Raw genomic sequence first — 26,415 nt, 5'->3', positions numbered from 1 at the left:
ACTTTTGCTCTCTATTTCTTTCTATTAACTATTCCAGGCGTCTCACATACGTTTTTTGACAGAAGTAGAAGTGAAATCTTCATGTCATGGATGTGGATGAGGACATGGTCATGGAGTTTATTAAAAAAGAGCCTGAAGACTCGACTGATCCAGAAGCCTGGAGAGTGAAAGATGAAGAAATTGAGGAACAAATAGGTTGGTTTGTAAAACAATACAATTAAAGTGGGTTATTACTACTTCTAATGTGTCTAAGGCAAGAAATAGATCAAACTAGATAGCTTAATGCACCAAAAGTAACTTGAAAGGTAACATCTTTGTGTTTGCAGGTTATTTGGAATACAGTATATATGTTTTTTTTTTAATTAGGGCTGGGCAATATGGCCAAGAAATCATGAATGAGTTTATTTCTTATGTTGAACATAAAAGAAGGTATTTTGAAGAATGCTGGTAATCAAACAATTGACTTCCATTGAATTTTTTTCTCTACCAGCACTTCAAAAGATCTTCTTTTGTGTTGAACATAAGAAAGAAACTTATACAGGTTTGGAATGACATGAGGGTGAATGTAATCATGTACGCTATGCTATATATTATGTGCAAAAAAAAAGTTAAAATGACATCAAATCACATTTTAAAATTGTAAGAATGCAATCTAAAAACAGAAACAATGCATTTTAAAACAAGATAAATTTGCTAAATGAAAACTGAAAATAAGTTTAACCCTTGTGCATTGTTTACATTAACTACCCTCTCGTTATGTTCGTGGATGAAAACATCCACTAAATTAAACTGCTGTAAAAAATTATCAAGATAAATATTTTTTTTGCATAAATCTTAATCAACCTCAGTCCTGATCAAAACTACCAAATCTTTTGAAAAAATTCAGGATTTTGACTCTTTAATTGCCAAGTTCCTAAATGATGTCACTGATTTTGGAAAAAACACACACAAAATGACTTATTTTCAATATAAAAGGTAATTGTGGACTGGATTTTTTTTAAACCTTTTTAACAGTCTTGGACATGTGAAAGATTAGTAAGAAGATTGGCTTTCATGCATTGTTAGTTTTGGCACAGCATCAGATTTTCATTTTTTCTCCCTCATTTGTTGTTTGTGGCTGTTTTTTTCCCATTGACTTCCATTATAATGACATTTTTTGATTGCAAAGCCATGACACCATATAATGATGAATTCTTGATTGTTTGTGGTTTTCCCTGTTGGGAAGAGGTCAAATTACTAAATTTTACTGTTGATTATCAGTTGGCCCCATTAACCCTTTAGATAGGCCTTTGCAAAAAAAGCTTAGTTTTTACATAGAGTTCTATGGAGTATAACGGCATATTATAGTGTGTATAAAAAATAAAAAAAAAGGGAAAACAAATGTTAGATAATCTTGAGTCATTTTTGCTTATTAGTATGGATGGATTGGATCATTGAAGGTCGGCAGCAAAGACATCGGTTAATAAAATGGGATTAAATACATAAAGGATTTTTAAACACATTTAATTATTGCAGGTTTGTGTTGAATTTCAGTGTTTGTATTCATTTTGAAGAACACTATCTGTTTTTTAGTGAGTGAGATGAATTAATGCATGTTCACATTTATTCTAGAACTAAAGTAACATCTTACTCTCAATTTCTCTCAACATGGAGACAATAAATGGGGGAAAAGTAACTGGTGTTACTTATTTGAAAAGGTAACTCAGATATTTTCTCGTCAATTAAAAACGAATGCATTACTTGGAAAAAGTAATATTATTATGTAACTTGCATTAATTGTAATGCGTTACCCCCAACACTGGTTGATAATGACAGAATACATTTTTAGCACATTAAAAAAAATTCATCTCATAAAAAACACAAGCGTTACTTTATCTTTTGCTATCTATTTTTAATTTGCATTTGACTTTCGGACATTTTTTTTGTTTTCCCCTTTCTGATTTTTCTCAATTTATTGTTAACTGCAGGTCTAATGCAAATGAAAGAGGAAAGTCAAGAACTGAATGAAGTTGAGGACAACCTCCGTTTCCAGACTCCTGAAAATGTTATAGCTGAAGCTAAATCCTTAACTGACTGTCAGTCTGAAAATCTTTCTCAAACAGGACGCCACATTAGAAATCTTACCAGAAAGAGGCCTTTCACATGCCGTCAATGTGGAAATAGCTTCAAACACAAGGGGCATCTTACTCTCCACGCAAGAATTCACACTAGGGAGAAACTTTACTCATGCCATCAATGCGGAATGAGTTTCTCAAATAGAGGGCAGCTTGGTGTCCACAGAAGAATTCACTCTGAAGAGAGAGCTTTAACTTGCCTCCAGTGTGGGAAGAGTTTCACAAATAAAGAAAACCTCAAGTGCCATATGAAAATCCACTCTGGAGAGAAGATTTTCTCGTGCTATGAGTGCGGAATGAGTTTCACCAGTGAACTAACTCTTCTGAGTCACGTAAAAACTCATTCTGGAGAGAAAACTTTCCCGTGCCATCAATGCGAAAAGAGTTTCGGTCATAAAGGGCACCTTAATATTCACATGCGGAGTCACACCGGAGACAAGCCCTTCATCTGCCCTCACTGCGGAAAGAGGTTTATTCATCGAGGACATCTTAACGATCACTTGAGGATTCACACCGGAGAGAAACCTTTCGAATGCTTCCGTTGTGGAAAGTGTTTCACACATCAAGCAAGTCTCTCGTGGCACATGAGAACTCACCGTGAAGAAAGTCTTAATCGTCAATTGAGGAAGAACCCTGAAGATAATCCTTTCACGTGCCAGCAATGCGGAAAGCGTTTCCTTCATAAAGGACACCTTAATGACCACTTGAAAGTTCACACTGGAGAGAAGCCATATAAATGTCATGTGTGTGGAAAGAGTTTCAGTCATAAAGGATACTTTAATGTTCATGTGCGGATTCACACCGGAGAGAGGCCGTTTGCGTGCCATCAGTGCGGAAAGAGCTTCACGCATAAAGGAAGCCTGAAGTGGCATATGAGAATTCACACCGAAGGACTATTTTCTTGCAATGACTGCGGGAAGAGTTTCGCGTATAAACGAAAGCTGCAGATTCACAGAAGAGTTCACACCGAAGAGAAGCCTTCAGCTTGCCTTCAATGTGGAAAGAGCTTCACATGTGACAAAAAGTTGAAGTGTCACATGAAAACTCACTCTAAAGACAACCCTTACACGTGCGATCAATGCGGAAAGCGTTTCAACCAAAAAGCACACTTAAACGATCACTTGAGAACTCACAGCGGAGAGAAGCCGTTCACATGCCAAACGTGTGGAAAGAGCTTCAGTCAGAGAGGAGCCTTTAATATTCACCTGAGAATCCACACCGGAGAACGACCGTTCACGTGTCTGCAATGTGGACAGAGTTTCAGGAAGAAAGGAACCCTGAATGCTCACCTGAGAGTTCACACTGCCATCAGCCTTGCATCCAGTCAAAGCGCACAGAGTCTCATTCAGACAGCGCACCTTAACCATCACGTGAGGATTCACATCGTCGACCGGCCGTTCACGTGCCATCACTGCGGGAAGAACTTCATCCATAGAGGACACCTTAATGACCACCTGAGAATTCACACCGGAGAAAAGCCTCACGTGTGCCAACGGTGCGGAAAGCGTTTCACCCATAAAGGAAGTCTTACGTATCACTTGAGGACTCACACTGAGGAGGAGCTTTTCCCAAGCCATCCGATTGAGAAGAAATTTACAAACAACGTTGAGAGTCAAAATAAAATGAGCAAGGTAGAGAAGCCTTACTCGTGCCAACATTGTGGGAAGCGTTTCAGCCATAAAGGAAGCCTTTCGTGGCACATGAGAACTCACGCCGATGAGGAGCTTTTCACGTGCCGTCAAATTGATAAGAAGTTTACAAATGATGTAGACGCTGACAGACAGATTAAAGTTCACTCTGGGGAGAAGCCGTACTCGTGTCCTATGTGTGAAAAGGGTTTTAGTCGTCAAGCGATCCTGCAGAGTCATGTAGAAACTCACTTTGAAGAGAGTGCTTAAAGGTGCTCTATGTATTTTTTTTTAGGGCTGGGAAAATCCTGAATCGAGAAATTATTCAGCGTTAATTCTGAGATTTTCCGAATGCATCGCAATTCTTTCTCGAGTCCATTCTGCACTGGAAAAAATGTTTTCTTAGATTGTTTTTGTCTTGTTTCCAGCTATACTATCTACAAATTCTTAAATCAAGAAGGATCATCTGAACTAATAAAAATTGTCTTGTTTTCCGGAAAAACTACTCAAAATTAAGTGCATTTTTGCTTGAAACAAGCAAAATAATTTGCCAATGGGGTAAGAAAAATTATCTTGTTTTCTGATTGAAATGAATATGTTTGCTTACCCCTTTGGTGGATTTTTTAGCTTGTTCTACGCTGAAGCACTTAATTTTGACTTGGTTTTTCTCCCTGTAAACAAGAAAATAATTTTTACTTGTCTAGAAAATCCTTCTTGATTTAAGAATTTTTTGATAGGGTTTTAGTCGTCAAGCAATCCTGCAGAGTCATGTAGAAACTCACTTTGAAGAGAGTGCTTAAAGGTGCTCTATGTATTTATTTTTTTTCACGGGAAAATCGTGTATCGAGAAATTATCCAGCATTAATTCTGAGATTTTCCAAATGCATTGTGATTCTTTCGAGTCCATTCTGATCTTAGTTTTGAACAGCAGATAAGTCGTTGCAACAGATTCTGTTGGAGTCGATTCTGCACTGCAAAAAATGCTTTGACTGCTGATTCACCGAAGAGTTCACACCCTTCAACTTGCCTTCATTGTGGAAAGAGTTTCACATGTGACAAAAAGTTAAAGTGTCACATGAAAACTCACTCTGAAGACAATCTTTACACGTGCGATCAATGCGGAAAGCGTTTTGATCAAAAAGGACACCTAAATGATCATGTGAGAACTCGCGCTGATGAGGAGCTTTTCACGTGCCGTCAAATTGACAAGAAATTTACAAATAATGAAGACGTTGACAGACAGATAAAAGTTCACTCTGGGGAGAAGCTGTACTCGAGTCCTTTGCGTGAAAAGTGTTTTAGTCGTCAAGCAATCCTTCAGAGTCATGTTGAAACTCACTTTGAAGAGAGTGCTTAAAGGTGCTGTATGCGTTTTTTAGGGCTGGGAAAATCGCAAATGGAGAAATAATTCTGCATTGATTCTGAGATTTTCCGAATGCATTGCAATTCTTTCTCGAGTTGATTCTGAGCTTAGTTTTGATTAACAGATGGTGCTGCATGCTTTAGAAACAGCCATACTCTACTTGTTTCCAAATCCTTACACACGCTTGAACCTAAAATGATCTTTTTGAGATTTCCAAATGCATGGCAGTTCTTTCTCAAGTTGATTCTGCACTGCAAAACATGCTTTTTGTTGTCTTGTTTCCAGCCATAATATCTATAAACTCTTAAACCAAGAAGGATTATCTAGACTAATAAAAATTGTCTTATTTTCAGAAAAAACTACTCAAAATTAAGTGTCTTTTGTTTGAAACAAGCAAAACAATCTGCCAATGGGGTAAGAAAAATCTTGTTTTCTCTTTGAAATAAGTTTATTTTTTGCTTACCCCATTGGCACATTATTTAGCTTAACTCACTTAACTTTGACTTTTTTCTGAAAACAAGAAAATAATTTTTACTTGCCTAGAAAACCCTTCTTGATTTAAGAAATTTTTTATATTTAGGCTTTTTTGCTAAGCTCAGAATTGATTTCAGAAGAATCGCGATGCATTCTGAAAATCTCAGAATCTATTTTTTTTTTTTTTTTTTACTGTACTAGAACATAACAATAGCATAATATCTTTGCAGATATTTAACAAACATGCCAATTCACATATTTGTTTCTCTAAAAAACAATGCTACGGCCAGTTACTTTGAGATGTGTGTTTCCAGTTTACCTAACAGTATTTCAACACCCGTTATCTGTATATTTCATGCTGCATCTTTAAACATGCCCTCAGTGTGGAAAGAAACCCCTTTGAACTACACAGAGTTGGGAGAATCCAGGCAATTTTGCTTCTGTCTTGTTCACTGTGGGTATAATAACAAATATATTGACCATTTTTATGAAGCTCTACATGGAACTGCTCAATGGTGACCTACGGTAGATATTTCTTCTGTGTTTTCTGTAAAGCTTTGAAGCAGTGTACACTACCATTGTATATGAAACGCTCTGTAAATAAAACTGACTTGACTTACACATTTTCCTTGGCATTCAATTTCTTTAATGAAACTTGACAATTAAGAGCAAAATATATGTGCAAGAATTTGGTTCCTGCAACATTTTTAAATTGCACTTATAGTAATATGTATTTGTAAAGTTTAGTTTGGTTTTCTGTTTCCATTTCCAAAGAATGTACTAAAAACAGACACCAAAACAATCCCCATTCACATAGATCCATGAAAATGCCAGTACACTCTTAAAAATAAAGGTGCTTTAAAAGGTTCTTCACAGCGATGCCATAGAAGAACCATTTTTGGTTCTTAAAGAACCATCTCTTTCTTACTTTTTTGTAATCTGAGGAACTTCCTTTTGCCACAAAGAACCTTTTGTGAAACAGAAAAGTTCTTCAGATGTTAAAGGTTCTTTATGGAACCATCTAGACAAAAAAGGTTCTTCTAAGGCATCATGAAGCACCTTTATTTTTAAGAGTTTAGTTGGCGACATCACTTTGTAAAGAAACACTGTATGCAAACTTGTAATACGGATGTGCATGGCATCATTTTCACAAATTTGGGTTTTTGTAGTTTACACAGAGATGATAAGGGTATATTTTTTACCTGGCACTAATCCATAAGTTTGCGTTTCAGGCCCCCAAATTCTGGTGTCATGTAATTGAGCAGACATTTTGGTTTTATCTGTCTAGGACAAGTTTGAAAATAATTAAGAATTGTGAAAAATCTTGACCTGGAGCAATTAAAAATTTGGTATGCGTTCAACTCGACATAAGCCGAAGAATCAGAGGGAAAATGTGCTAAACTTTACAGTTCAAAACTTATTAGCATGAGAGCAAATGTGAGCTGTTGGTGATGCTGAATAGTTTGAGTCAGAGGATTAAAGCATTAAAGGGTTAAGTCCACATTCAGAATAAAAACTTACCGATACACACTAATGTAATGCAAAAGATCAATTTCTTCAAAATCACTCTTTCCCTGCCCTTTTTCTTTCTTTCTTTCTTTGCCAGCCACCACCACCAATTTTGATCATTTTCACAATTTCATGGCCCCTAAAATACTTAGTTATATGAATATCTGAACATGCAATGTGTCAATAGAAAGAGGTTCTGCTTTTAAACAAAGTTGTACTTTCTTATGAATATCTGTTACTAAAGTGTATGAGTTGCGCAACCCAATAACCCTTGCCTAAATATTATCATATTACTGTTAATCCACAATCTAATGTGAACATTCTTTCAAATATTGTGGTATTGGTAAAGCCATATATGTTTATTGAATTATGTTTTGACCTCTTTTAAGCTTTCTATGCTAAATTAACAATTTTGATCATTTTCACAATTTCATGGCCCCAAAAAATACTTGGTTATATGCATATCTGAACATGCAACATGTTTCCATTACCCTTTAAATTGCACAAATTGATCATGTCTCAAAACTCCCATATCGCAAAAAAAAAAATGTTTACGCTCACATGAGGTGGTTTTTCAGGCAATTCGAAAAAGGAATATTTTGCAAAATGGCAATGCAAATGTTTTTTTTTTTTTTTTTTTGCATTTACAAGTCACATTCGATTAAATATAGCCAAAATCCCACAAATATCCATTGCCATGAGAGGAAAAAAAGTTGCATAATGTCAGTTAATGGAAACGCCATCATTTTACAATACTTTTTAATCGACATATATAAAATAGCACCAGTTTTGCAAAAATTTGTAGTGGAAACACAGCTAATGTGTCAAAAAGAAAGAGCCTCTGCTTTTAAACAAAGAGTTTTATTCTACACTGTAAACAAAATCTGTAGAAATTACAGTATTACTGGCAGCTGGTTGCCAGTAATTTACTGTAGATTTAAATTTATGCTATTTACTGGCAACAGTTTGTTCAAAGTTAATTGAACATTAAACATTAACAAGTCTTTATCTTTACAGAATAAAACTAAAATAACAGCTTCATGCAAAGCATTCTGGGAACCAAAATCTGAAGGAAAAAAACAGAAAAAGGTTGATGAAGGTTTCTGGTTCCCAGAATGCTTTGCATTAGGTTGTTATTTTATAGTTTTATTCTGTAAAGACAAAGACTTGTTAATGTTTAATGTTAATTTAACTTTGAACAAACTGTTGCCAGTAAATAACATAAATTAAAAATCTACAGTAAGTTACTGGCAACCAGCTGCAGAACTACAGCAAATTTTTTACAGTGTAGCTTCATGCATTTTTTTTTTTTTTTTTTTAAATCAACACTTGGGTAAGTTTAATTAAAAATCAAAGCTTCACAGTCCTACACCTCTTCCTGGGTCAATATTTCATTCAGTAATTCCACAAAATTCCACATTTATGTTCATCTTAATTTCACATCATGTACCAAAAGATGCCCTTTTTCTTTCTTTCTTTCTTTCTAAGTTGCCAGCCACCACCAACAATTTTGATAATTTTCACAGTTGCATGGCCCCCAAAATACTTAGTTATATGAATATCTGAACATGTTACAGGTGCATTACCCTTTAAATTGCACAAATTGAAATGGCAAACTGAAAATACGCCTAATGGAAACGCATCAATTGCGCAAAAACTTCCATATATCGCAAAAACGTGTTTACGCTCACATGAGGTGGTTTTTCGGGCAATTCGAAAAAGGAAAATTTTTCCAAAATGGCAATAGAAACTTTTTTTTTTTTTTTCGCATTTACAGGTCACATTTGATGAAGCAATGACTTATCGCGAGGAAAAAAAAGTTTCAGTCACATAACATGTCATTTCGCAATACTTTTTAATCAACATTTATAAAATAGCACCAAAGTTTTCCCCAAATCTGCAATGGAAACTCAGCTAATGCTTTAAACAAAGAGTTTTATTCTAGCTTCATGCATTTTTTAAATCAACACTAAAATTTGGGCCAAGTTTCATTGAAAAAAGCAAAGCTTCTTCCTGGGTCGATATTTCATTCAGTAATTCCGCAAAATTCCACATTTATGTGCATCTTAATTTCACATCATGTACCAAAAGATGAGCTTATTAAGTTGCCAGCCACCACTAACAATTTTGATCATTTTCACAATTTCACGGCCCCCAAAATACTTCGTTATATGAATATCTGAACATGCAATAGGCGCATTACACCTAATGGAAACATGTCAATTGCGCAAAAACTCCCATAAATCGCAAAAAAAAGTCTTTATGCTCACATGATGTGGTTTTTCAGGCAATTCGAAAAAGGAACCTTTTGCAAAATGGCAATGGAGATGTTTTTTTTTTTTTTAGCATTTACAGGTCACATTCAATTAAATATAGCCAAAATCCCACAAAAATCTGTTGCCATAACTTTATCGCGAGAGGAAAAAAAAATGTTTCAGTCGCATAACATCGGTTAATGGATAGCGCTGTCATTTTGCAATACTTTTTAATCGACATTTATAAAATAGCGCCTAAGTTTTGCGCAAATCTGTAATGGAAACACAGCTAATGTTTTAAACAAAGAGTTTAATTCTAGCTTCATGCATTTTTTAAATCAACACTTAAGATGCACATTTCGGTGCATCTTAATTTCGCATCATGTGCCAAAAGATGAGCTTTGCCCTTTATGGCTTTATTTCAGGCAGTGCCTTTTTTTATGAGCCAATAGAAAAATTAATGTGCTGAAATTCATCCCACATGAAGAGCAGCTGTATAGCTCCTCTCCAGCAGGCACTCCTTGTGTTTTTGATGTTTCTGAGGAAGTGGAAGTCTCTGAATTATTTGAATCCTTGTCTGTTTTTTCTCCAGTATGGATTTGCTGTGGTTGTTTCAAGTAGTTCACTCCAGCCCCAGCATGCATCTTCTGGTGTGATTTCAAATTCTCCAGCCATTTAAAGCCATCTCCACACAAAGTACACAAATAAGTCCTTTCATCAGTGTGGCTTTTCATGTGCATCTCTAAGTGAGACTGCGAAATAAACTTTTTGCTACAGCGATCACAGTCAAACAGCCTTTCTCCAGGGTGAATGCGCAGATGGTTAAAGAAGCAGATCTTGTCTGCAAACCTCTTTTCACACTCCGAACACTGCAGTATATCTCCACAAGAAAGTTGCAAGTGACTTTTCAGCTGTCTTTGCTGAGCGAAACTCTTTCCGCACTGATGACAGATGTAAGGCATCTCTCCGGTGTGAACCCTTATGTGACACTTCAGATTTCCTCTGTGTGAAAAAGACTTTCCGCACTGAGGGCAAATGAAAGGCCGCTCTCCGGTGTGAGTTCTCGTGTGGATACGAAGGTGTCCTTCACTCGAGAAGCTTTTTCCACACTGTTGGCAGGTGAATGGAAACTCGCCAGTATGAATTCTCATGTGGCTACGAAAGAGCCTTTCACGCGAGAAACTCTTTCCACATTCGGGGCAAGTGAAAGAACTTTTAGATCTTGTTTTCGGAGTTGTTCTTACTGAGAAATTTATTTCAGCCCCTGCGCAATTAAGAGATTTTTCTCCACTTGTTTTCTCCTCCACTTCATTCAGTTCTTGGCGTTCTTCTTTCTTCAGCATCAGGTCTAAAATAACCATATTAAATTGTCAAAAATCAATTTAAGATAAAAAACTAAAATAAAAGAGCTGATGCCCATTCTAAAGCCACAAACCAACAGATATGAAACAATTAACAGCTGTATTTCTAGGCTTATTCGGTAATTCTTTTACCATTAATATTTAACTTATTAAATTTGTAGTGAACTATATATAAGTATTTGAATAATTCACCCTTTTAGGCTGTTTATGTCTGGGCTTATTTTTATTTTTTTTAATGACTTTCTGCACTTGCTATACTATATACTTCAGTGCGGTAAAAGTACTACAATTTATTACACTAGTAATTTTATAATCAATCGAAAAGCAAGACGTCTTGAAAAAACTAGGGAGTTGAAATGGCAGCCAATGATTGATCCTCTGCTGCCATCTTCTGGTTATATGGGGCATTTCATTTTCCATGAAAAGTTTTTTTTTCCATGTGGTCTTTATGAATGAAAAGTGAAATAGACTATTTAATAGCTTTTACAGTTCAAGATAAAGCTTAAAACATGTAGTTATTAAATTATATCAAATATTTCAAATTCATATTGAGTGCATTACTTAATTCTTATACCATTAATATTTAACTTATTTAATTTGTAGTGAACTATTTAAGATAAAAAACTAAAATAAAAGAGCTGATGCCCATTCTAAAGCCACAAACCAACAGATATTAAACAATTAACGGCTGTATTTCTAGGCTTATTCTGTATTTCTAATGGTAATTCTGAGTGTGCTACACACAGGTGAGTGGGCTGAACAAACACCTGTTGTAAACGCACTCTTTCCTCTCTAGTAGAAGTCAACCGATATATCGATCTGCCGATATATCGGGCCGATATTTGCCAATTTTTAATATATCGACATCAGCTGATATCTGTTTAGTAGCACCTATTTTAAAGTCAGGCACATCCGCGAATAAATGTGACCCAGGACCACAAAACCAGTCATAAGGTTAAATTTTACAAAACTGAGATGCATACATCATATGAAAGCTCAATAAATAAGCTTTCTATTGATGTATGGTTTGTTACGACAATATTTGGCCGAGATACATCCATTTAAAAATCTGGAATCTGAGGGTGCAGAAAAAACACCTTTAAAGTTGTCCAAATTAAGTTCTTAACAATGCATATTACTAATCAAAAATTATGTTTTGATATATTTATAGTAGAAATTTTACAAAAAATCTTCATGGAACATGATCTTTACTTAATTTCCTAATGATTTTTGGCATAAAAGAAAAATCTATAATTTTGACCCATACTATGTATTTTTGGCTATTGCTACAAATATACCCCAGCGACTTAAGACTGGTTTTGTGGTCCAGGGTCACATATGATATGATTCAGTAATTAAATCAGTGTCTTGGCGCCACCTGCTGGCAGATCCTTTTAGTTATATAAATCATTTAATATCTCTGTTTTCAAAATGTTATATTTAAAACATTAATCTCTGCTCTAAAACTTTTATGTAAATGATTGACAGTTTTTTTTATATTATCTGTTTTATATATTTAATACTTGGTCAGTTTGATTTGTTTGGTTAACTTTGGTTGAATATTTAATTTTAATACTGTGCAGTGCACAAAATTAAGATCCAAGAGATGGTTCAAGTCAGTGTTCAGTGTTCATGATGTTAAGTTTAGAAATGTTGTGCATCCACTTATTAGTAGTGTGACATTTTAGCATGCAAATAAGGTGGAGAACTTCAAGATATCAGCCCTAAAAATCGCCAGCACATATCGGTCATCGATGGTCATCGGCATCGGTTACAGAAAAACGCATATCGGTCGATCTCTACTGTCTAGATACACCAGACCCCTTTTTTTTTTTACTTTAAATGCTTTAATTTTCTGTAAAGCTGCTTTGCAACGATTTGAATCGTGAAAAGTGCTATACAAATAAATTTTAATTTAATAGACCATATGCACAGATTACTTCCTTGTTTAGTCAAGCCAGCTCAGTCATTTCCGGTCAGCTGTTCTGTGCTGTAATAGGAGTGTACTATACTCGTTTTCTCTACATAATCCATTCACAATCCAAGAAAAGTTTTGTTTGTCTAAACAAAAGAGTTAAAAAAAAATACGTGAGTAAATCGGCTAAATATATGCCAGTCATTGCTATGATTGACAGTAATAACCGGACGAAACATCTGACAAACTGATGACAAAAAAGAGCTGTGCATCACATGATTCAGACTAAATTCAGAGTAACTAAACTACAGCAGGAACAAGTTTGTGTTGGTTAAATATAGACTATTTAATAGCTTTTACACTTCAAGATAAAGCTTAAAAGATGTAGTTATTAAATTATATCAAATATTTCAAATTCATATTGAGTGCATTATTTAATTCTTATACCATTAATATTTAACTTATTTAATTTGTAGTGAACTATATATAACTATTTAAATAATTTGCGTCTGAGCTTAATGACTTTCTGCACTTGCTATACTATATACTTTAGTGTAAGAGTACTACAATTTATTATACTAGTAATTTTATAATAAATCGAAAAGCAAGACGTCTTGAAAAAACTAGAGAGTTGAAATAGCAGCCAGTGATTGATCCTCTGCTGCCATCTTCTGGTTATATGGGTCATTTCGTTTTCCGTGAAAAGTCTTTTTTTTTTTTCCATGTGGTCTTTATGAATGAAAAGTAAATCTTTGAAGTAAATTTTATTGCACAGCTGTAGAGATGAAAAATAATAAAGGCTTTAAAATATTACAAGATTTAAAAAATGTGTTGATGACTATGAAGGCAAGTTACTGATGATCAAGAAAATCCAGGGATTTAAATGATATGTTGTTAAATAATATGAAACTGAATGTTCATGCTGATATCATTATTGACAATGTTGAAATTATAATTTTTCTCAGTTTCTGATAAGAACAAGGCAGTAGAGGAGTCTCAAGAGTGTCCATCTATATATAGCACATATAAAATCAGCTTCAGCAGAAGTTTAAGAGCTGCATATCATTATGCATGTGGTCAATTGAATTAATGCAGTGGATATCTTATTACAACACTTCTATCGTATTAATGCACAGGTTTATTTTGACAGACATGTCAGGTGTTTTGTCCAGTCCTGTCCTGTTGTATTTATTTGTCTTATTGCCCGTAATTAACTTATTTTAAAAAAATTATTCATTAATTAATAGTTTACTTGTTGGCATAATTAAGTTTTTATTTATGAGGCTAGTGTTGATTTTGACAGCAAATTTTGATTTCTTATAGTTTTCTGAATTTACATTTAGTGGAATGGCATTATTTGTATAAAAAAAAAAGTATATATACATTTTTTTCCATCGTCTAAATGTTGTGAGACTTAATGCCTTTTCCTGCAGTACAATAAAACTGGTTTATGTTGACACAGGCTTACCAGGTTTTTGTCTAGTCCGTTGCTACATTATGGATTATTCAATATCCATTTCTACCTGAATACTTTTCTGAACAATATTTCGTCTATGTCTTCTGTTGTGTTTATTTGTCTTCTTGCCTGTAATTAGCTTGTTTCTTCTCATTTTAAAATAATTAATTAATAGTTTACTTGTTGGCATAATTACATCTTTATTTATGAAGCTAGATTTAAGTGTTAAATTGGCAGCAGATTTTGATTTCTCATAGTTTTCTGACTGAAATGGCATTTATTTGTAAATTTAATAAAAAAGTATATATAATTTTTTTCCGCCATCTAACTGTCGTGAGACTTAATGCCTTTTCCTGCAGTACAATACAATTGCTTCCTCTACGAGATTTTGTATTCTATGTTTAATAAAAAAAATTTAAAAAACGCAATTGCTAATATTTGTTGTCATTTTATCATCCAAAAGCAAAGCGTGAAAATAATTATTGCAAAAAAGCCAATTGATGATTCTCTGCAGCCATCTACTGGTTAAAGTGGCAATTTCATGTCGTTTTCATTTTAAGTGTTTCCACATTTAGTTTATCATATTTTAGTCATCCAAATTGTTGTAGGTTTAGTTGACTATATCTGAAAAAAAAAAAAAAATTAGTTGAACTGTAATGCATTAATTAAGCATTTCCATGCCCTCTCTTAGATATGTCCCATCCTGATTCAATGTTTCAATTGGTAACACATTAGATTAGGTCACTCATATCACTCAATCCTTCATCTAATATCAGTTTAAATGACTAAACATTTAAAAAATATATTAATTTCTTCAGAGCAGAGGAAAAACTGTAATGAGAATGTAAACCAACCTATTTTCTCCTCAGCATCTTCATCTTTCACTCTGCACAGATCTGGAATTATTATTTCTTCATTCTCTTCTTTAATAAACTCCATGTTTAGAGTATCAGGCGTCACGCAGTTTTCAGATGTTCCACCTGTAGTTTTCCCAATTGTTTGGACACTTTGCCATGTTTAAGATTGAGAATAATGAACTGAAAAAATAAACACAAAATAAGTCTTTTCAAAACTCGTATAGATGCGTTTATACACTCATTAATGTAGCTCAATTTACATAAAACGTTATATTCACCACTCTTCCTTAATTTGCAATATTCTGTGTGAAATATAGACATTGATGTGTTGAATTTCACAAACCTCTCGGCTGAATCACAGCACGCAAAGGTGCAGCGTCATGACGTCACGACGCACAACAAAATAAAAGTCTCGTTCATAAACTGTTTCCATATTACACTTTGGTAATGATCAATGAAATATACGTCATTGGTGAAATGAATATGTGAATATATTTTGAAAAAAAAGGAAGTTTTGAAACAGTCTCTAATGCAAATGAATAACAAAACGAATAATATGTTCTTACATTTCATGAAGGATTTTTTTCTGGGTATGCTCTGCGCTATAACATATGTATATGTCTTAAGGGAAAAGGAACTATTGTTTAGCTGTTTCTAGGTTTAATTTAATTGTATTTCAGTCATTCTTGAGAGGTGGGACAAAACAGGGTGCAAAATTTAAAAAAATAAAACTTTGTACTCAGACAAAAAAAACTACATTTATGTATCTTATATGTACTAAGCTACTGAGCTATGCTTTGATACAACCTCCCAACTTTTCTCTTTTTTAAAAAAAATGTGTTTTTTTAACTTGGAATGTGTAATATAATTTCAACTTTATCTTTAACTGCTTTCTAGATGTTTTTAACATTTCAAAACACATTCTCATGTTAGTAGACAGATTACACTTTCACATGTGACCAACAATTCCACAACAAATATAAAATATCATAATGAAATATCATCAAAATATTCATCTGACGGAGGTGACAGAACTGACGGAGTTGACCAAAACCTGAATTTGTAGACATTTTAACTATCAAAAACCTTGAATCAATTAATTATTGTATTAAAACAACCACAACAAACAGTGAGTATGTTATTGTTTATAAAGCTTCTATTCAAGAGTCACATTTAAGTATTTTGATATATTATTGGAACACAAAATCTTACGGTGGTGACATCTGACGGTGTTGACAAATTTGCCATTTCTTTCACAAAACAAATGGAGTTCATGTAGACATTTAGTTTTTTTTCTGTTGATGCTAGAGGCTAATGGAACCTGCTTCAGGAGAATAAAATGGTTTAAAGATTTCAAATAATTTTCTCAGAAATTGGATGTTTGGTGTTGACATATCATAGTTTTGACACACGAAATATTAAAATTAGAATTAAAATATTCTAAAACTATAAAACTTAGCAGAGCCTGTGTGACATTGATGTACTCTGCAGAAGAGGACTGTGGCAAGGGGGTCCTTTTAGAGTGATAGCCCCTGATATTCCCTGATTTTATTACATTTTAAGTAATGTCTGACGGTGTTGACAAAAAGTTAGGACACACCTTCGAAACCTTATTAAACACACATGTCTGACTGAAAAACAACCTTGCTTTAATACGAGATATTGTTAAGTGTTGCCTTTGATAAAACAAGGTCTTTTTCATCATTAAAATTTTTTTTAATCCATTTTATAGCATATGAATGAATAAACCTTTCTCTGTGGACACACAGTTTTAGATGTAGTGAGAAGACAATAAGTGTCATAGATTTCACATAATAATGAGCAAATGATATTGAAGGGGATAATTGTGTTAAATACATTCTATTATTAATCCCCATAGCATTTACAATTGAAAATATGTTTTATTTTTAAAACTAATATCAGTTATAATTGGTGGACATGTTTTGTCCCATGTCTCAAGAATGACTGATTTACTTATTTTTTTTCTATATGGTATTAGTTTATTTCGTTTATCTGTTTTCCCCCCTCTCGTTACAGTTATGCAGTTTAAGATTATATTTTGTGTAGGCCTATCTGTATTTATATTTAAAAAATTTTGTAATGTTCAATTATTCTTCTTTAGTAATAAAAAAATAAATAAAAATGAATATGTGAAGAGAAATGTCGTCCAACGATGTGGAAATACACTGCAAAGCCAGACTGCACTATATATAAAATAATAATAATTATATTACACTATGTATAAAATATATATAAAGAAATGATACATTTTACTGTCAGATAAAAATACTGCATTATAATATAATATAAAACCTAAAATGATTACACAGCTTTCCCCAGAAAAAATGACTTTTGTTTTAAATATCCTGAAAAATATAACCTTTAAGACAAAATAATTTATGTGCTACAGTGTGAACTTTTAAAAGCAATATACAGCAGCATGCACAATTTGTACACCCCTGGTAAAATTTTATTTTACTGTGAATAGTTATGTAGATTATGAACTGATCTCCAAAAGGCATTAAAGAGGAAACATTCTTTTCATGTTTTGGAGACCATACCTGACCTGCTAAAAGGCACATGGTCTTTGAAGAGTTAGTATTTTACTTACCAGAGCAGACAGACTGGCTTAAGTATTTTTTAAGTATATGTTAAAGCACCACGGTAAATTAAAACAGTTTGCAGAGTGTAAATTATAGTTTTAATTCAATGTAATGAATGGTACTGCCTTATTGGGACAATATACGCTCTCCCTACACCTACCCTAACCCTAACCGATACCTTATTTTCAACTTTTCTGTGATTTCACAATTATGTCCTTAATTTTTATTGAAAATAAATGCCTTTCCGATATAATGTGACATTTGAAAAAAGTTTGCCAGAAGGGGGATTCAAACCCAGTTCATGCAATGTTACTGAAACTCGGTCCCACATTAAAAATGTATTCTGTGCATGAATAAAATCCTTTTTGCAATGCAGAAAGACACTTCTTAATGTGTTAGAAGTGTTTCAGATGCGAAAAAATTGAAACTCGCACCACTAAAACTGACAATTAACAGTCATCTTTTGTAGTGTTGACTATAACAATCACACATTGGTGGGTGGAGTTAGTGTAAATAGCTTCTGCCAACAAGGCAGAAAATCACAAAAAGACAAATGTACAAGACTGTGAACCTAACAGCTTTAGTGAGGAAAAGAACTACAATCCCATGAAGCATTGCAAATTACAATTACATTAAAATCAACTGAGAAATATAAAACTGTTAAAGCTGTTGGTTGTATCTCTCAAGACAAAAATATGCATTTAAATATGTAAGTTTTTCGAGAGCATAGGGAGACTTGATTACGTTTTTTTCTATGCTTTATAGGAGTGGCCAGAGCTAAAAATATCATATAAACAATGTATTCAACAAAAGCATATGTGACTGATTAACAATCTCAGATCTCACAATATGTCTGTCTTTAAGGGTTTGGACTTCTAAAATGCAGCTTCAAATGGCTCTAAACGATCACAGCCGAGGAAATAAAGTTATTATCTACCAAAATGATTGGTGATTTTCAAAAAAAAAAATAATAATAAATAAAAAAAATAAATTTGTATACTTTTTAACCTCAAATGCTCATCTTGTCTAGCGCTGTGTGTACTCTGTTTAAAGATTAAAAAGTATATCAATTGTAAATGTTTTTAGAAAATAACTGATCATTTCACTAGATAAGACTCTTCTTCCTCGGCTGGGATCATTTAGAGCCCTTTGAAGCTGTATTTTGGAAGTTCAATCTCGGGGGCACCATAGAAGTCCACTATACACTGTAAAAAGCTGTCACCAGTTTCAACTTAAGTTTTTAAGTTCAGAAGCTGCCTCAACATTTTAAGTTAAATCAACTTAAAAGTACAAGTCATTTTAACTCATTTTATTGTGGTGAGTTGAAATGACTTGTAGTTTTAAGTTGATTTAACTTAAAATTTTAAGGCGGCTGCTGAACTTCAGTTTTTCAGTTGAATCTGGTGAAAACTTTTTACAGCGTAGAACTTGGATTAAACTATTTGTGTGTCTTTTGCTCCAATTCCACCTTTTGCTGCATCTTCAAACTATTTCAGACAGTGCCTTTTCTCATGAGCCAATAGATAAATTGATGTGCTGAAATTAATCCCACATGAAGCGCAGTTGTACAGCTTCTCTCCAGGATGCACTGCTTCTGAGGAAGTGAAAGGCTTTGAGAGCTTTTCGGTATTTTCTCCAGTATGGATATGTTGCTGCTGTTTCAAGCTCGCTCTGCCACATGTACTCAGACCAGCATGCATTTTCTGATGTGATTTCAGATTCCCGAGAAATTTAAAACTCTTTCCGCACAAAGTACACAAATAAGTCCTCTCGTCAGTGTGGCTTTTCATGTGTATCTCTAAGTGAGACTGAAAAAGAAACTTCTTACAACAGCGATCGCAGTTAAACAGCCTTTCTCTGGGGTGAATGCGCAGATGATTCAAGAAGTTGATCCTGTCCGTAAACATCTTGCCACACTCCAAACACTGCAGTGCGTCTCCAGCATGAATCTGTAAATGACTTTTCAGGTCTCTCTGATAAGTGAAACCCTTCCCGCACTGAAGACACGTGTAAGGCGTCTCTCCAGTGTGAAGTCTTATGTGACTCTTCAGATTTCCTTTATGTGTGAAACACTTCCCACACTGAGGGCAAACGAAAGGCCGCTCTCCGGTGTGAAGTCGTACGTGAACGTCAAGGTTTCCTTTCTGCGCGTAACTCTTTCCGCAGTGAGTGCATGTGTACGGCTTTTCTCCGGTGTGCATTTTCATGTGATTCTTGAGGTTTTTATTCAGTCTGAACCTCCTTCCACACTCCTGACATTTAAAGGGCTTTTCTCCAGTGTGAGTTATGAGGTGTCTATTCAGGTGCACCATGTCTGTGAAACTCATCCCGCACTGGTGGCATATAAAACAGTTCTCTCTGGTGTGAATTCTCACGTGGCAATTAAGAGATTGTTTCTGCGTGAAACGTTTTCCACATTGAGGGCATGCAAAAGGCTTCTCTCCAGAATGGATTCTCATGTGGTGATTAAGGTTTCCTTTCAGTGAGAAGCTCTTTCCACAAGTTTTGCAGGTGAAAGGGCTCTCGCCGGTGTGAGTTCTCATGTGGCTTTTAAGGTTTCCTTTTTGAGTGAAACTTTTTCCACATTGTTGACAGGTGAAAGGACTCTCGCCATTGTGAATTCGCACGTGGCTTTTAAGGTTTCCTTTTTGGTTAAAACTTTTGCCGCACTGTTGGCAGGTGAACGGGTTCTCGCCTGTATGAATTCTCATGTGGCCACGAAGGTGTCCTTCACGCGAAAATGTCTTTCCACATTGATTGCAAGTGAATCTGGCTCTTTTAGTTCTTTTTTCTGAGGAATTCTTTTCTATCTCTGTGGATCTTTCTCCACTGCTGAAATCATGATGTTTCTCCTTCACTTCACTGAGTTCTTGACTTTCCTCTTTCGGTGGAATCCGGTCTAAAATGAACATATTAAATGGTCAAAAAACTATTCGAGACACAAAAAGACTGGGGATCACTTTAATGACACAAAGCAAGAGTTGTTAAATAAGTCAAAGCTAATTCTGTAATTCATTGGCATCATATCTAGATAGCTGCTGTAGTTACGTAATGATCATTTAGAGGATAGTTGATTCTCGACCAAAGAAACACTTTTGCATTTTTAATGTTATTTCTGCACTAACTACTGACGTTTGTTTTCACATCACACAAGCATGTTTTAGCTTCTACAGGAACCGATGAGCTGCTGCAAGAACCAATAAGGTTTGTTCTTGTGCATTGCACAAACTAGTTTAAGTTTCTGCAAGAACCAAACAGGTTTATTCTCGTGCGATGCACAATCATATCTGAGTTTCAGCAAGAACCATTGATGTTTGTTCTTGTGCATTGCACAAACATAGTTAAGCTTTGTTCTCGTGCAATCAGGGTTGAGAAACACTGTTCTACAGGAACCAATGAGCTGCTGCAAGAACCAATAAGGTTTGTCCTTGTGCATTGCACTATCATATCTGAGTTTTGTTCTTGTGCATTGCACAAACATTTTTAAGTTTTGTTCTCGTGCATTGCACAAACTAATTTGAGTTTCTGCAAAAATCATCAAGGTTTGTTCTTGTGCGATGCACAAATATATTTAAGTTTTGTTCTCATGCATTGCACAATCATGTCTGAGTTTCAGCAAGAACCATTGATGTTTGTTCTTGTGCAATGCACAAGCGTATTTGTTTCAGCAAGAACCATCAAGGTTTGTTCTTGCGTATTTAAACTTTTGCAAGCATCAGAATTTGTTCTTGTGCAATGCATAATCATATTTGAGTTTCTGCATGAACAAAGTTATTGTGCTATTTACATTTGAGTTTCCACAAAAATAATTAGGTTTATTCTCACACAACAAGCAAGTATTGTTAAGCTTGTATGAGTTCACATAAAATTATAGTTTTATATAATAGGCACTGTAGGTCCAAGGAGCTATTGCATCCACTACCGCATCCAGAAGCAAACAAAAAGCTCTTCTAACTGGACTGAGTAAAGTTAAATGCATCAATCTGTTGCACATTAAAAGGATATTTCACAAAATGAATATTTCTATCACTATTATTCACCCACAAACCCGTAAGACCTTCGTTCATCTTCAGATCACAAATTAAGATATTTTTGAGAGCTTTCTGACCCTCCTATCAAATTTTTTTTTATAATTTGTGTTCCAAAGATGAATTAATTAATTTTTGGGTGAACTATACCTTTAAAGTACACCAGATTGATGCATTTAACTTTAAAACTTGCATGACTCCCCCAGAGGTCACCAAATCCAGACTAAAATGCAAACCACAAACCATATTAGACTAATTTTTGAATTATTCAAAGAATAAACTATTTTAAAGAGCTACAGAGAAGATCAAGCATCTCAATCGTGCCCCATCCTCAATTAATTAATAAATTGGTAATGCATCATCCTCACAAAATTTAGCTCATCAAGCAACTTTAATTAGACTGCTCATATGTCTCATCTAATATCAGTTTATGATTATAAGCATTTTACACACAGAGGAAAAATGTATAATAATGAAAATGTAAACCAACCTAGTTTCTCCTCAGCATCTTCATCTTTCACTCTGCACAGATCTGGAATTATTATTTCTTCATTCTCTTCTTTAACAAACTCCATGTTTAGAGTATCATGTGTCACGCAGATCTCAGTTGTTCCGCTTTCATTTTTTTCTGCTAGTTTAAACGCTTTGCCATGTTTAGGATGGTGAGAATACTGAACTGAAAAAAAAAATAAACACAGTGTCTTTCTGCTGCTCGTGAGCGTTTTACACATATTTTATTATACACTCATTAATGTAGCTCTATTTAAATAAAACATCACATTCAACACTTTATTTTAATAAAAAAAAACCGCTCTGAATGGATTTAAACACCTTAAATACTGATGGGTTCAATTCTACAAACCTCTCCGCCGAATCTCAACACTCACTGGTGCAGGATTTTGACGCCAAAGCACACATCAAAATAAAAGTCTTGTTCATACGCTATCATTTTCTTAATTTATATTAATGTATATAATAAGTAATATACAAAATATACGACACATGATAATTTATTTGGTGACATTAATATTTAAATACGTTGTCTAACGATGCGAAAATACACTACCAAGTGAAACAGATAGTTACACTATGTTTAATTAAGTATAATAAAAATGCGTTTTCGAGTATTAAAACTGAATAGACATATTCCTTATAATAATAATAATAATAATAATAATTATTATTATTATTATTATTATTATTATTATTATTATTATTATTAACTATGTTCGTGATGTATGTGAGCAGGACTTTTATTTTGTTATATCTGTGTTGTTGTCCGTCATAAGGCTGCATCAGGCTAATGTGTTTCCGCTGAGAGGTTTGTTGTTTTAAATCCATCAGTATTGCAGTATTTAGTATTTAATATCGATCGGGTGAATGTATAGTTATTTTACAAATGTACTACAAAGGCATAATAATGCGCTTAAAACCATTAAATGCAACAGAAATGAAAGTAAACGTAGAATGATGGTAACGTTACTCCTGTAACGCTTTACGTGAATGTCTACATTAATATTTCTGTTTATTTCAGGTAATCATTTTCTTCATTGTAAACACGACACGTAACGTGCAATATCTTATATTACATATTATAATATTCTAGTTTGTTAAAGAAGAGAATTCCTCAAGTAAATCCAGTAATTAAAGAGGCCATTCGGATACAAGCAAGCAGGAATTACATTCTTCATGAAACAATACAAAAAGATGGAGTTTATTAAAGAGGAGAGTGATCCAGAAGCTTCCAAACCGAAGGATGCTGAGGAACAAAGAGGTTGGTGTCCATTTTTATAGATAGATTTTCTGATGTTCATTCATAATTATTTGCTTGAGACTCAAAACCACATTGTCTTTTTTGAATTTGAAAGCTTTGTTTTACAAAGCTTAACTACACTCTTACAAATAAAAGGTATAGAAGAACCATTTTTAGTTCCACAAAGAACCATTCAGTCAAGGGTTCTTTAAAGAGCCAGCTCTTTCTTACCTTTTTATAATCTGAAGAACCTTTTTTTTCCAGAAAGAGCCTTTTGTGAAACAGATGTTAAAGGTTCTTTATGGAACCGTTATGTGCATCATGAAGCAGCTTTATTTTTAAGAGTGTACCTGTTGAAGTTTATCCACATTATGTGTAGGAAATAGATCAAATCACAAACACAATCAAATCTCAGTATTTAATTTCATTGCAAAAAATGCTTTTCTTACTTTTATAGACAGGTCCGACTCCAAAAACTACTCTGTTGTTATGTCTAGAACACATGCTGTTTACACTGCAAATAATGCTTTTCTTACTTAGATTTTTCATGTTTCCAGCCAAAATATCTGAAAATTCTTAAATCAAGAAGGATTTTCTAGATGAGTACAAATTTTTGCATTTCAAAGTCAAAATCAAGTGCATTTTTGTTTGAAACAAGCAAAATAATCTGCCAATGGGGTAAGAAAAATAATCTTGTTTTCTGTTTGAAATTAGATTTTTTTTGCTCACCCCATTGGGAGATTATTTAGCTTGTTCTAAGCAAAAACTCACTTAATTTTGACTTGTTTTTTTTTCTGAAAACAAGAAAATCAGTTTTACTTATTTAGACAATCCTATTTGATTTAAGAATTTTTAGATATTTTGGTTGGAAACAAGACAAAAGGCAAAAAAAAGCCTTTTTTGCAGTGTTCAAATTCAGTATTTATCAATTTCTCCCACCAGAAATAATCACTCTTTGATTAATGTTTTAATTTCAGAGCTGATGGGAGTGAAAGAGGAGAGTCGAGAGCTAACCCTAACATCCGGACATGAGCCTTTCAATGGCTCACAAAACAGAAGCTCCAGAAATGGTCTTAATTGCTCTCAATGTGGAAAGAGTTTCACACATAAGAGTCGACTTAAGGCCCACACAAGAGTTCACACCGGAGAGAAGCCGTTCACCTGCCAACAATGCGGAAAGAGCTTCATACAGAAAGGAAACCTTAAAGATCACATACGCATTCACACCGGAGAAAAGCCGTTCACCTGCCATCAGTGCGGAATGAGCTTCACCTATCGGAGATGCCTTAATGATCACGTCGGCGTTCACACCGGAGAGAGTCCGTTCACCTGTCCGCAGTGTGGGAACCGATTCACACATAAAAGCGACCTAAAGAGACACAGTAGGATTCACACTGGAGAACGGCCTCACGTCTGTCTCCAGTGTCCAAAGAGCTTCACTCGTAAAGAACATCTGAAGACGCACGCAAGGATTCACACCAAAGAAAACCCTTATATTTGCCCTCAGTGTGGAAGGACTTTCAAACACCTGAGTAACATAACAAGACACATGACGGTTCATTCAGACATTATAATGCACCACTGAACACACGTGTTCATTTCAAATCTAAATATAGTGCAGTTTCTGCCAAAATAGAAAATAGCTGCTAAGATGTGATGCATTTTTTTTATACCGCTAACTTTTTTCAGAAAGTCTGTGATTGATTGAGAAAGACACACAGGACAATTGCTTTGCATGTTGTAGTAATGCATGCTTTATGTGGCCTGTGCCAACTTTTATGTCTGATTTCAACAGTAAACACTGTAAATATATGTACAGTATGTCTTATCTATATACTGTGTTCAGTATTTTGTGTATATTGTATTCAGCCTGACTGCACTGCAGTGTTGATAGTCCATGCAGACACTACAGATTTTTACACCTTAAACTTCTAAAAATAAAGGTGCTTCACGATGCCTTTTTTGTCTCAATGGTTTCATAAAGAACTTTTAACATCTGAAGAACCTTTCTGTTTCACTAAAGTTTATTTGTGGTGAAATCAGATTATAAAAAAGGTAAGTACTTTTTATGGAAAGTAATGCGTTACGTTACTTTTGCGTTAGTTTTTAAATCTGGGCAGGGCTTGTATGTTTTTAATATAAAAAGTTCTATTTTTGTCAAATGTAAAAGCCTTTTTACAGCAAAAGCCTCAGGCTTAGAGAAAAGTAAACTGACGTCTGTACAGTAGACCGCAGAAGAAAATGTCAACTCTTCAGCAATAATAAAGGAAAACAAATGTTAGATTATCTTGAGTAATTTGTGTTTATTAGTATGGATGAATTGGATCATCAAAGGTCCACAGCGAAGACATCGGTTAATAAAATGGGATTAAATACATGAAGGATATTTGTATTATTTAACATTTAATTATTGCAGGTTTGCGTTGAATTACAGTGTTTTTATTCATTTTGAAGAACACTGGGTTTGTTTTTTTAGTGAGTGAGATTATGTTTTATTCTAGAACTAAAGTAACATTTTATGATTTCTCTCAACATGGGGACAGGAGAGCGTTTAATCAATAAATGGGGGGAAAGTAAATCAGATATTTTCTTGTCAATTAAAAAGTGATACATTACTTTACTAGTTACTTGGGAAAAAAGTAATATTATTATGTAACTTATGTTAATAAGTAAATTACTTGTTACCCTCAACACTGCCCAAAACAGAAAACAAATTCTAAAATGTGATGTTTTTTTTTTTATACCGCCAACGTTTTTCAGAAAGTCTGTGATGCACACAGGACAAGTGCTTTGATTGTTGTAGTAATGCATGCTTTATATGGCCAGTGCCAAGTTTCATGACAGATTTCAGATGTCAGATCATGAGGAATCAAAATATTATTGATATTTTGACATATTCAAGTTTAATGTGTTGTGTTCTCCTCACTGCAGAAAGTGCATTCAGTATTGTTCTGTTGTTCAACTCAAGGAGGCTTATTGCATATCCCTACCTTTGCATCTCATGTCATCAGTAAATACTGTAAATATATGTAAAGTATGTATTATGCATATTCTGTGTTCAGTATTTTGTATATATTGTATTCAGCCTGACTGTCCATG

The 26,415-nt window shown here is 34.2% G+C and overlaps 3 protein-coding genes across 3 annotated transcripts; 1 reads left to right on the top strand and 2 right to left on the bottom strand.

The window, feature by feature from the left end:
• Nucleotides 1-46: 46 nt before the first annotated feature.
• On the top strand, nucleotides 47-25,272 carry LOC141344620 (uncharacterized). Its single transcript, XM_073849492.1, has 12 exons — nucleotides 47-195; nucleotides 1,968-3,982; nucleotides 9,936-9,993; nucleotides 10,091-10,238; nucleotides 10,359-10,542; nucleotides 19,587-19,700; nucleotides 19,767-19,896; nucleotides 20,131-20,214; nucleotides 20,709-20,739; nucleotides 20,902-20,955; nucleotides 23,210-23,337; nucleotides 24,294-25,272. The coding sequence occupies exons 1-12, from the start codon at nucleotides 87-89 to the stop codon at nucleotides 24,899-24,901; spliced, it is 3,663 nt and encodes a 1,220-aa protein (XP_073705593.1). The 5' UTR covers nucleotides 47-86; the 3' UTR covers nucleotides 24,902-25,272.
• LOC141343547 (uncharacterized) lies at nucleotides 8,196-15,302 on the bottom strand. The gene is made up of 2 exons (XM_073848113.1): nucleotides 14,930-15,302; nucleotides 8,196-10,691 (listed from the first exon to the last, which is right to left on the bottom strand). Exons 1-2 carry the CDS (start codon nucleotides 15,012-15,014, stop codon nucleotides 9,760-9,762), a joined length of 1,017 nt encoding a protein of 338 aa, XP_073704214.1. The 5' UTR covers nucleotides 15,015-15,302; the 3' UTR covers nucleotides 8,196-9,759.
• On the bottom strand, nucleotides 18,102-22,330 carry LOC141343528 (uncharacterized). Its single transcript, XM_073848093.1, has 2 exons — nucleotides 22,054-22,330; nucleotides 18,102-20,434 (listed from the first exon to the last, which is right to left on the bottom strand). Exons 1-2 carry the CDS (start codon nucleotides 22,292-22,294, stop codon nucleotides 19,023-19,025), a joined length of 1,653 nt encoding a protein of 550 aa, XP_073704194.1. The 5' UTR covers nucleotides 22,295-22,330; the 3' UTR covers nucleotides 18,102-19,022.
• Nucleotides 25,273-26,415: the final 1,143 nt, after the last annotated feature.

Source organism: Garra rufa, chromosome 10, assembly GCF_049309525.1.
Source record: "Garra rufa chromosome 10, GarRuf1.0, whole genome shotgun sequence".
Taxonomy (NCBI): Eukaryota; Metazoa; Chordata; class Actinopteri; order Cypriniformes; family Cyprinidae; genus Garra; species Garra rufa.
The sequence above is the reverse complement of the archived record's forward strand: the minus strand, read 5'-3'. Positions and strand labels throughout refer to the sequence as shown.

Excerpts from the sequence above, each read along its gene's own strand:
- LOC141344620 (XM_073849492.1), top strand. The coding sequence starts at position 87 with ATGGATGTGGATGAGGACATGGTCATGGAGTTTATTAAAAAAGAGCCT. Across the intron at positions 19,701-19,766 it reads TGCGCGTAACTCTTTCCGCA|TCTGAACCTCCTTCCACACT; the intron begins GTGAGTGCATGT and ends GTTTTTATTCAG. Across the intron at positions 20,740-20,901 it reads CTGCTGCAAGAACCAATAAG|GGTTGAGAAACACTGTTCTA; the intron begins GTTTGTTCTTGT and ends TCGTGCAATCAG.
- LOC141343547 (XM_073848113.1), bottom strand. The coding sequence starts at position 15,014 with ATGGAGTTTATTAAAGAAGAGAATGAAGAAATAATAATTCCAGATCTG. Across the intron at positions 10,692-14,929 it reads AGATGCTGAGGAGAAAATAG|ACCTGATGCTGAAGAAAGAA; the intron begins GTTGGTTTACAT and ends TGGTTATTTTAG.
- LOC141343528 (XM_073848093.1), bottom strand. The coding sequence starts at position 22,294 with ATGTGTAAAACGCTCACGAGCAGCAGAAAGACACTGTGTTTATTTTTT. Across the intron at positions 20,435-22,053 it reads AGATGCTGAGGAGAAACTAG|ACCGGATTCCACCGAAAGAG; the intron begins GTTGGTTTACAT and ends TGTTCATTTTAG.